This window comes from Hippocampus guttulatus, chromosome 11 (genome assembly GCF_054856545.1).
Source record: "Hippocampus guttulatus isolate MCC_2025c chromosome 11, RoL_Hgut_1.0, whole genome shotgun sequence".
Classification (NCBI taxonomy): Eukaryota; Metazoa; Chordata; class Actinopteri; order Syngnathiformes; family Syngnathidae; genus Hippocampus; species Hippocampus guttulatus.
The window spans coordinates 8,143,998-8,155,475 of record NC_141271.1 but is presented as its reverse complement, the minus strand read 5'-3'; the positions used below and the strand labels follow the sequence as shown (position 1 = coordinate 8,155,475).

General features: G+C 39.1%; 1 protein-coding gene across 1 annotated transcript; it reads left to right on the top strand.

The window, feature by feature from the left end:
• The first annotated feature begins 602 nt into the window (after positions 1-602).
• Positions 603-10,644, top strand: cdc16 (cell division cycle 16 homolog (S. cerevisiae)). Its single transcript, XM_086124466.1, has 18 exons — positions 603-807; positions 970-1,024; positions 2,607-2,704; positions 2,893-2,931; positions 3,593-3,730; positions 4,033-4,192; positions 4,681-4,775; positions 5,262-5,395; positions 5,505-5,584; positions 6,321-6,370; positions 6,444-6,517; positions 6,599-6,724; positions 7,768-7,920; positions 8,038-8,101; positions 8,579-8,640; positions 8,719-8,854; positions 9,472-9,562; positions 10,083-10,644. The coding sequence occupies exons 1-18, from the start codon at positions 760-762 to the stop codon at positions 10,337-10,339; spliced, it is 1,860 nt and encodes a 619-aa protein (XP_085980592.1). The 5' UTR covers positions 603-759; the 3' UTR covers positions 10,340-10,644.
• The last annotated feature ends 834 nt before the right edge of the window (positions 10,645-11,478 follow it).

The window sequence follows — 11,478 nt, the reverse complement described above, 5'->3', positions numbered from 1 at the left end:
AGCTACTGTTTCTTGGCAAATTAAGAAGACACGGTTATTTCATAGTTCTGTGAAAAAAATGTGCCAATTTCCACTGGAAGTGACCACCAACTTTCCTTTTTCGTCACTACAGTCTTCATTACAGAAATGGGCTGGAAAAATGCACCTAAGTGTGGAAGTGTAGAATACTTAAATCAATTTAGAACATGCCAAATGAAATATTTTTATTTCAAAAGTAAAGTAACAACGGCAAAGAGCAGTTAACGGGGCAATCAACAATGCAGTACAAACGCTGACTGGCATTCAGCATTCTGTAAATGACGTCACTCGTGCAGATTATTATAATAATAATAATAATAATAATAATAATACATTTTATTTTGAAGAACGAAAGCATTTTGGTTGTTAAGCACGTTGCTATGAGTCGAAATATGATTATGGGTGGGTTAGGTTAAAAAAACTAACGAAACTATGTTTGAAATAGTTTAAGATATAAGTACTGTATTATTCAAAAGATGGTCAATTGGAGGACGAGAAAAGTCAAATGCGGAAGAACGCATTTCACGGGGTATTTTTTGTTTCCTTTCGGTGGAGTTTAACGACGCACTGAGAGCGCAAGTTGCACACGGACGGTTGCACAGGAAGCCTTGGATTTGATTTCAAGCAGAGAGCAGGCTTGCACATACTTTACAACTTAACTGCAAGCTGAACTGTTACAGTTTCTTTCTTCACTGTGACATGTTTTTGATATTTAGGCAACTGCGTAAAAAATAATTTAAAATGAATCTTGACAGACTTCGAAAGCGAGTCCGGCAGTACATCGACCAGGTAACAGGGATGCTATGTGGAGTTAATGACCATCGTAGTTAATGTTAGCCTGCATTCAAGCCAAGTGAAGATGTCAAAGACATTTTTAGAGAACGTGCTTATTCAAGCAGCATGGCATCATGCATTATGTGTCACTCTTGGGACTCTTGTGTTTGATTTCAGCAACAGTACCAAAGCGCGCTGTTTTGGGCCGACAAGATAGCGTCGCTTTCTCATGGTAAGTTGTCGGTGCCGGTGTCATCGAGCATTTTCCATTCTGGCAGTCAACACGAATGCTTCGAAATATCATTTGTTACGGGCAAATGGTGTGACTTATATTTGATACGTACTAAGAGTAGTATATTATTTTAGCTTCGCACAACATTTATGTCTTTAAGCCAGACTGTTTCCCTCATTTCCAATGAGGGTTTTGTTTGTTTATTTGTTTGTTTCTGCAACTTTAAACTTATAACACGCTGCATAATTGCCACTGGTCCACCACAACGACAAAGGTAATTGGATGGACGTTTTTATCCCAGGCCAATCAACCTCGTCAAAACGGTTCTAAATTCTTGTGCCGCATTCACATCAACACGGAAATATCCCATTTGCCACTTGCATTTTCCGAACTTCAATCGTTTTAATTAAGCAAATTCAGATATTAAAAAAAAACAGCATGGCTGACTACTGTGTAATTTGAATGTCTGCACTCTTGTTAACTAATTTAAATTAGCTCTCTCATATAACCTACTTTGTATAACTGTAGTTGATATGGTCTGCAGTCTGGGGTGTTCGGAAGTAGTACGCATTTGTGCAGATAATGTTAATTGTTTCACGCTATGACGCGCTGCCAGGAACAACTTCAAAATAAAAACGTGTGCTGGCAATGATGTCAATATGTTATTTAAGACAGGTTTAATTTGAAGTTGGCCTTCTTACTGCATTGGTGGCATACAGTATTACTGTCATGCATGCATACACAGTTGTTGCTGTGGTTTGCTTGACAACTGCACTTTTACTGACAATGTACTCTTCCTCAAATATTTTTTAAAATTTAAATCAAGGTTCCTGAATGACTTTAGGACTCGTTTCAGCCCGAATTCTGTCTTTTATATTATTGATTAATCGTTGACTCGGATTTTTAAAAAAACATGTTTTAATATCCATCCCTTTATTCAAAAACAGGACATTATGGCAAATTGATACTGCAGAAAATTCTCAAATCAAAATTAATTCCGTTTCTGGTTTGATCCGTAACATGTCAGGTCATTGGCAAAAAATTACATTTTTGTTTTCCCAAGTAAAAGCAAATGTTTTCAAATGTCTTATTTTGAAAAATGACAATCAGTTGGCTTTGAGAAATTCTGAAGATTTGGACAATTATACATTTGACAAGGTTTTGAAACGATTAATTGATTGTCCAAGCTATCTATTAATTTGCGTTCCAATGCACTTCTGCTTGTTTGAGGTTGAAAATTTCCTAGTTTCCAGTTTTCTTTTAGTGCAGCAGCAGGTTCACCTCAGCAACCAGGGCACACCAGCGCGGTGTTCCCACACAAATTAGAGCGGACCGAACATATTGTTTTGTATTTTTTGTTATTGTAAAGTGTCCTTGGGTGTCTTGAAAGGCGCTTATAAATAAAATCTATTATTATTATTATAACTACAGTTTTATTAGAACTTGAAAATATTTGGCCATGACACTGTAGTAGTGTTCTGTTTCATTAAAAAAGTTGCTTTGCAATGTTTGCCTGTACTGTGACATCGTTTAAAGCAATGCCTGACCAAATTTATCATCTCCCCGGTGTTGTGGCATACAGAAGATCCACAGGACATATACTGGCTTGCTCAGTGCCTTTACTTGACGTCCCAATATCACAGAGCCTCGCATGCACTACGCTCGAGGAAACTTGATAAGGTAATTCCAAAAGTCTCTTTGTAGTAAAAGTTGGGCTTGACGTGTGTGTGGAAACCAAGTTAGTTCGAGAAAAGCTACGTTTCTGCATCATAGTCTGTGTTTGATGACTGCTTTGTTAAACATTTTATTTTTCAAATGAGGTTCACTAATGTTCGCTTGCATTGTGACATTCACCCTTTCTTATACAGATGTATGGAGCCTGTCAGTATCTTGCTGCACGGTGCCATGTAAGTTACTTGAATATGTGATGGAACTTCTAGTATTGAACACAGTGCTTGGTGGTGTTCTGATTTTTAACTTTTTTTTTTTTTCCCCCTGTGAAAAGTACTGATGATGGATCAAACTGTCAACACTATAAAGCAATTCATTGCGCGAGGCACTGTTTTGAGTAAAATTCATATCAGTCATCATCGGAATAAGAATAGTGAAATGTAAAAGCAATAAAATTCATAATGTCACATAACTCCTTATTTTTTTCCTACCATTTTCTTTTTACCGCCATTTTGTCTTTTGAAATAATTGTTTCTTTAAAAAAAAAAAAAAAGCATCCAAAGAAGAAGCCAAGCGTTAATATTTCGTTGCTCGTCAACCTGTGGTTGAACAAGGCACGCTGAGGTCTTGCTGGAATCACACCCCAAATTGTTTGTGACTTTAAATGAGTATTCTTGCAAATATACAAATATCCAGTCAAATTCTGAATTATATATAAGATAACCTTTTATTTGTCCCACACCGGGGACATTTGCAGTCTACAGCAGCAAAATAGGGGGCGGGGAGCAAAAAATATGAATTTTGATTGTAGAGGTTTCATTATAGTTTACGAGTTGGAATGGAAATTATTAAAATTATGAGTGAAATGATGATTGGATGATTGTATTTGTGTTCTAGTATGCCGCCAAGGAGTTCCAGCAGGCCTTAGATATTTTATCAGAGGAGGCAAGTTGTAAGAAGCTGCTCGACAGGAGTGTGAAGGAGGAGGTCGGGACACCAGAGGCAAACAAAGAGTGGGACATGTCGCCTGCCTCTGTAAGTTCGAACCTGTATATCTCTCAATCACAAATGAAATATTTACATTGTTCTCTCTACATTAAACGCCTTGTTTCATTATTGGAAAAAAAAGGCAGAAGGAAAGTCTGAGGTGCTTGCACCCTCTGCTGGTTCCTGCCAAATAGTAAAATTATTATGTTAAAACCGAGTCTAGGCGTAACAACCCTTTAAAAAACAGGGTTGAGCATCCACCTGTGCACATTCTACAGCAGAGAAGACAGTCAGTAGGAGGCAGCGAGTGTTGTATTGACACTGGACTGAGGTTCGTGTTCCTCTTCCAGATCAGCAGCTCCATCTGCCTCCTGCGTGGCAAGATCTATGATGCCATGGACAACCGGCCATTGGCCACTTCCAGCTACAAAGAGGCCTTGAAACTAGACGTGTACTGCTTCGAAGCCTTTGAGCTTCTCACATCGCACCACATGTTGACAGCCCAGGAAGGTAACAGGGGCCTCTGGTACTTTCCACCTTATTCCAAAACATTTCAAAATAGATATGCAGCCCTCAGACAGACTCCTCCTTTTTACCACCAGAAATAAAAACAGTTTGTGGATTTCTCACACACTCACATTATAACTGACTGCAGATCCCGTTTCAGCTTAGTTACTAACCAAAACAGCAGCACCTACCAAAGCACATAATCAGCCTCTCGGGTAAATTTGTCTAATGCTTGGTGTGAATGAGTCCCTCGTGCAGTATTATAAAGAAGAAGCCTGTAAAGGTGTTTCACGTTCCATTATAAGGCGACTGACCAAATTGACACTCCTCATTGTTGTGTGTATCCACGTTTCTCTTCGGGGGAGCTTTGTGACTTGTTTTGTCAAAGTCTGCCATGATTCTTACTGTTTCACTTCATTTCATAGTCCTTCTTCTTCAGTTATATTTGTTGGAAATTGCCGTAATCTTGTATACTCTACCTTGTTCAACAGAGAAAGACTTCCTACACTCGCTACCGCTGAGTCAGCAGTGCACAGAGGAAGAGGAGGAGCTGCTTCATTTCCTATTTGAAAATAAATTAAAGAAGGTACAGTGGTCCATAGCTGTTTGCAGGGGATAGGGACTGGATTGGGCCGTAAATAGCAAAAATCCACATGAAATATACGGGTTGGGGGGGTATTTATTTAAAACCCCAAAAATTCTTAAAAAAAAAAAACACTGATAGACATCAACAATGCATTTTCAACAAAAACAGGGAAATGGGGAACCTCCCGACCCCCTTACCCCCCCCCCCCAAAATATTGAAAAAACAGTCATGTGTGAACATGCAAATAAATCCTCAAGTGCTGAACCTCGAATATGCAGTGGTCCACTGTACATAAGCGTAATAATAGAAAACAAAAAAAACAAATGTACGGAAAGACGCAGAAAGTGTTTGCATGTTGTTGGCACCACCACATAACATGTATTGGCAATGCAAACACGATGCCTGCAGTTTAATACAGTTCTGAAAGAATTGTATAAGATTGTGTTGGTGTGCCTTAAGTGTCTCCATTCGTCTTTGCCACAACAGTACAACAAGCCCAGTGACCTGGTGGTGCCTACCATGGTCAACAATCTGCAGGACAATTTAGATGTTGTAGTGTCCCTGGCCGAAAGGCATTATTACAACTGTGACTTCAAAATGTGCTACAAGCTAACCTCCACGTAAGTAATCTTGCACCCAGATTGTGTGCGGTGGTGATTCGAAAGTGCCTTGAGCTCACTGTCTGGCCTTTTCTTCCTTTCCTCCTCCTTTTTTTTCCCTGTCTTTTAGGGTGATGGTCAAAGACCCTTTCCATGCTAACTGTTTACCAGTGCACATCGGAACTCTAGTAGAGCTGGGAAAAGCAAACGGTAACGTATACGCCTGCTTTTCAGAACCACTTGACCAACATATGCTGTGCATACATACAAGTTAAGCGTTCTGGAAGTCAAATAAAACTTGAGTTCAAACCACCATTGTTGTGTGTGAGACTCAAGTAAATCTTAAGAATTCAGTTTAGAGAGTTAATAGAAAGCCTAACTCCACAATTGATGCTCTTTTTCTGATGTCACTACAGAATGGTAACGATGACTTTAAGAAGGAAATGGGATGATAACCATAGAGCAGGAAATGATTGTTACTGCGACAGAATATTCTTCCATCAAATTTCCTCATTAGGGTTGCAGGTGAGCTAGAGTGGAGTACATACAAACTATGCACAAAAAGAGTCGAAATGCGAACCCCAAACCTCAGAATTGTGAGGCGCACGTGCTAACCACTAATTAATTTTACTAAACGTATATGAACGTAAATACACTTATCATGCACTAAATTCAGCAATAGGTACAAAATGCCACACAGTGACCATTTCCATCGTGAGTCTGTCGAGTGTCTTGGAAGGGTTAGGAGACTTTATTTAAATGTTATCAGACAACATGTGTTTTTGCTTGTATAAAAGTTGTAATTGTTGCCTTGAAATTTGAATGTTCTCATGAAATTGGCACTCAAACGGAGTGTCACCGAGGAGATGGCATTCTACTTTGGAGTTTCTACTGTATTGATTAGTGTTTCCATGTTTATGTATGTCTGTGTGTATTTGTCCTACAGAGTTATTTTATCTATCACACAAACTTGTGGACTTGTATCCCAACAACCCAGTAAGTTTCTCTTCATCCACACCATTTTCATTTGCCACAATGACCTAAAAAAAATGAAAACACACATTTCCAGGTATCCTGGTTCGCCGTTGGCTGCTACTATCTCATGGTTGGCCATAAAAATGAAAACGCCCGTCGCTACCTCAGGTATTTATGTTACCAGTCTGCAAGAATTACCATGTTTAGGAGTAAGGTGTTTGCCAAGCTAATGTTTTACCTGTCCCTTAGCAAAGCCACCACTCTGGAGAGGACGTATGGTCCGGCCTGGATTGCCTACGGTCATTCCTTTGCCATGGAGAGTGAGCATGACCAGGCCATGGCTGCCTACTTTACAGCCGCACAGCTGATGAAAGGGTACTCCCACAACTCAAAATACAGTAATCCCTCGTTTATCGCTGTTAATGGGGACCAAAACCACCCGCAATAAACGAAAATCCGCGAAGTAGCGACCAATTAACATACAGGTTAATTTTTTTTCTCAGTCTGGAAAAAGTCCGCAAACGGTGCGAGAAGCTGCAAAACAACAGCGAGTCACATAGCGCAACATATACAGTATTGTACTCCATGTATGTGGGAAAAAAAGAATTATGAATATGTTTGAAAAAATCCGCGATGCACTGAAGCTGTGATAAACGAACCGCGAAATAGCGAGGGATCACTGTATAGTTTTCTTTGCATTTGCAAAATTAGTGCCCCAAATAGCAGGTGGTGCGATGAGGGTGGTTGTAGTCACATTTGCTATGATTGACATCTCTGTTGCTGTCGAATCTTTACACTGCCTGCAGGCCAGACATGTCATCTGTAAAGCTGACGGTTAGTCTGTCCAGCTCAATTTTGAGGGTGTAAATTCTTGTGATTTCTTTTTAGTACACTTGTTAACATTAACCTCCCCAAAAGTCCCATTTCTCATTATGGGCTGTTGCGTGTAAAATTTGGAAAAAGGTGTTCCATTATGGAATAAGGTTTTAACATAAGAAAATATGAAAAATGGAAAGTGCTTGTGGGTGTGAATAATTTCTAGATGCACTGTAAAATACTGTAATATAATTTAAAAATTGTGGAAAATGTCTTGAAAAATATTGTTTGCTATTAATATGCAAAGGTATTCATTAAAAAAACATATTTTGCATCCTTCAAATTACTCTCCCTGGTACTTTCTCCAGTTGAAAAATGAAATGCTCCTGGCGGGGGTCATTTCATGGTTAATTGTTTTCTACTCTCACTATTCATGATCAGTCTTCCATTTCGTTTCCAAAAATGCCTCACGGTTAGTGTAATAGTGCCTGTTGCTTTTGGCACTCACCATCTTATAAATAATAGGTCAGTGTTTTTGTCAATAACTTTTTAATACATCCTCTGACTTTCTTGTTCATTTATACCACATCTTCCTATTCCAGGTGTCACTTGCCAATGCTGTACATCGGCCTGGAGTACGGCCTGACCAACAATTCTAAGCTGGCCGAGCGTTTCTTCAGTCAAGCGCTGAGCATCGCTCCGGAGGACCCATTTGTCATTCACGAGGTGGCCGTGGTTGCTTTTCAGAATGGAGAGTGAGTCAAACACAAGCTTAAGACATTAATTGTACTTAATGGCCATTTCAATAATCCAGCAAGGCATTCACTGTGAGTGTGAAGTTGTGTAAAATCTTTTCCACATCTGCCTTTCAGCTGGAAGATGTCTGAGAGGTATTTCCTGGACGCCATGGAGAAGATTAAAGCCATTGGGAACGAGGTAGCTGCCTTAACAATGGGAAATGGAAAATAATTTTTAATATAACTTTTTTCCCAATTCTTTTGGAATTGTTTTCATTTTAGATATTTAAAATTATATCAATTATTGTTTGTATTCATTCCTTCATCTATTCCTGGTGCATTAATTTAAAAGGTGGATTATTTTTTTCTTAAACATTTTAGAATTTTTATTTGGAATTACTTTTGAGTGACTTACGTTTCATATCGAAAGGAAAAGAAGAAGTTTCATATGCATTTTTGTAATTATTTACAATTAGTTCTTTCATTTTTGTATTATTAAAATGCTACATATTTTGTTTACTTAAGCTGTGTTTTTATTGAACACTGTTTTTAGGAAAGTGCAATGTACTTGATTTAATCTAAAATTCATGTTATTTTAGTTAGAAGTATTTCATTTTATTTAAAATGATTATTTTTGTATTTATGTCATTGTCACTGTGGCTCATTTTCATTCAAGGTCACTGTAGACAAGTGGGAGCCTTTATTAAACAACCTGGGTCACGTGTGTCGCAAACTCAAGTAGGTAGCATGACATTGTTCATGTTAGATTTGCCCTAGAATGTTGGTTTCATAAAGCTCTGACATGCATTTGTGCAGGAAATACGACCAGGCTCTGGAGTACCACCGTCAGGCGCTGGTGCTGATCCCCCAGCACGCCTCCACCTACGCTGCTATAGGATATGTCCACAGCCTCATGGGAGACTTTGAGAGTGCTATCGACTACTTCCATACAGTAAAACATTTTTCAAATCAAATTAGTTCACCAGCCACGACAGCGGGTCCATTTTAGGGCCGGGAGATAAATCGATTTCATAGATTCATTCGATGTCCATCATATTACTTACTTGATCTCCTATTTATGAGAGTAATTATGCTGTATAGCATTTCAATGTGTACCATTATCATGAGTTGTGCTAATCCCTTCTACCACTGAGGCGTGACTGTTGGCCAAGGTAGAAAAATGTGCATCCATGTTAGGGTTCGTTCAAGGTCGCAAATGTTCGTGAAAGGTTCGCCAAATATTCGCCAACAGTTTTCCTTGTCAACATTTTTCTTGTCGCCAGGGAATTTTGAATGTTCATAGGTTTATTGTACCGTTTGCCATCCAGTGGAAGCGTGGTTTTCTCCGTCACTATATGCCGCTGGCATGGATAGAAAAACAAAGATATATTTCTGATTAATGAAAATATATAAATAACCATACAGTAACAAAATGTTGAATAATTCTGTGAGAATTCTTCAGGTGTTCATTTTTACACATTTTACCGAACTAAGGTCCAAGTGTACTGAACCAAAAACCGTTACCACAGATCCAAGATAGTTTTGTCAGAATTTTTCCCCCCCTCTTAGGCGCTTGGACTGAAACGAGATGACACGTTTTCCGTGACGATGCTTGGCCACTGCATCGACATGTACATTGGTGAAACAGATGCCTACGAAGGTACATTGCACTTGTTTTTGTTCATACTTTTTTCCTGTGAAACAACTGGAAATATGTGTAAAACTTTGATGAGCCAAACTGACTTTTTAAAATCAATTTAAATTAAGTATCTTTAAAAAAGTGAAATAAATCTCACGTAACATAGATGAACTGTTTCCGTGGTGACCCATTACGTGTGCAGAGCATTGTCAACAGTCATACAAGTGTAAATAGAAGTTAACTGCTCAGTGCAGTTTATTAAGACTGCTTAACCTGCGCTCACATTAATTTTTTTTTTTTTTAATTCTAACGTCATTCTTTTTTTAATGATCTAATCTTTGTGTTTTGGCTACAGAGAATAGAAAAAAAAATTGACACCCCTGTTCAAATGCGTCCCCCGCTAAAGGTGTTGAACCACTGCCTTTTTAGTTCTGAAACTACCTCTGCATCTCCATAACTTCTATTTGCTGTTTTATGAAAGTCATCGCAGTGTTCCTCTTTCCCATCATTGACAACTTTTTCCAAATGTGTGCCCGTGAAGGTACTGACATCGGCGACAAGGTGCGAGGAAGTGCCAACACGCAGACGCTGATGAAGGCGCTCAACGCGACGGAGCTCACGGAAACGTTGGCCTCGCCGCGGCTGGAGGACGTTAGCAGCGCCATGACGGTGGAGACGCCGTTATCCCACCAGGACAAGATGGTCCTTGACGTGCCCCTGCGGCTGTCCCTGACGCTGGAATGCGACATGTACGAAAGCGACGTCATGTTGGACACCCTGTCGGACACCAGCATGTGATTTCGAAGCAACAAGGTTGTCATGGAGACAACACAACCAAGAGTGGAAGGCAACTTTGCATGTGCCTTTGTTTGTGGGTCTAAAATGAGATTTGGACTTAAATGCTAGGCCTCGGAAAGATCTTGATTGTTTGGAGCTAACACAATCTTAACCTCAAAACTTCAAAGACTGTGGTCACTTTTTTTAAATGCTTTTCCTCTCAGCAGTACCTGCGGATTTTTCATGACGACGTCAGAGCCGCAACCGTAGACAAAAATGCAAGGAAGTCCATTCAATAAATCATGCATTTGTCTTTAAAGATTTTAGCATGAGTGTGTGTATATGCATGTGTGTGTCTATTTGACATAATTGGATGGAAGTGTATTAAGTTTTAATGGGAAATCAAACCACTACATTCCATCGTGTCATTTGCGTTACACTTCATTTTGACATGTGATATTCCCTTTAATTTTCATTCAAAATGTTTATTTTTGACTTGCCTTGTAGTACTTAAGTACATTACACTTTCTAGTAAAAAAAAAAAATAAAAGTGAACTTTGGCCTCTGCTCCTATTCTGTAGAGACCATGCCCCAATACCTCAACTACTTGTAGAATAAATAAATGTCATGTGTTCCCCAACAGAAAGTAAATAACAGGTGACGACTCTACGTTACAAGTCCTTGGACATCATAATTCTAGAAATTCGACAAAAAGTTTTTTTATGGCCCATTCTTTTTTTTTTCTTTTTAATTGCAATCCTCTTAAGGGAAATTCCAAACTTTAACCTCGATTTCATCCACACGTGGTAGCTTTTGTCTATGCTCTGTTTGTAAGCATGATGCAGCAGTGTCAACTGAATACAGTAGTATGAATAGAAGTGTTGGACGCCTTTCTAATGAGGCGTCCGAAATGTAATGAAGCAGGAATGTTGTTCAGTCTTGCAGACCAATCCCTATGGGAAAAGGTTCTTGGGCCATCTCGGAAGGACCTACCCACCAGGAACTTTATATTCAGACGAGTTCCTGTTGTTTACCCTCAAAAAATTTGATTTCCAGAACACCTGGACAGGATTTGACATGCAACACACTCTGCTCGTGTTCAGTTCTACTGAAAACAAGCTCATTGATTCAAGAATTTTTAGACCTCACCCAGTTGTCAA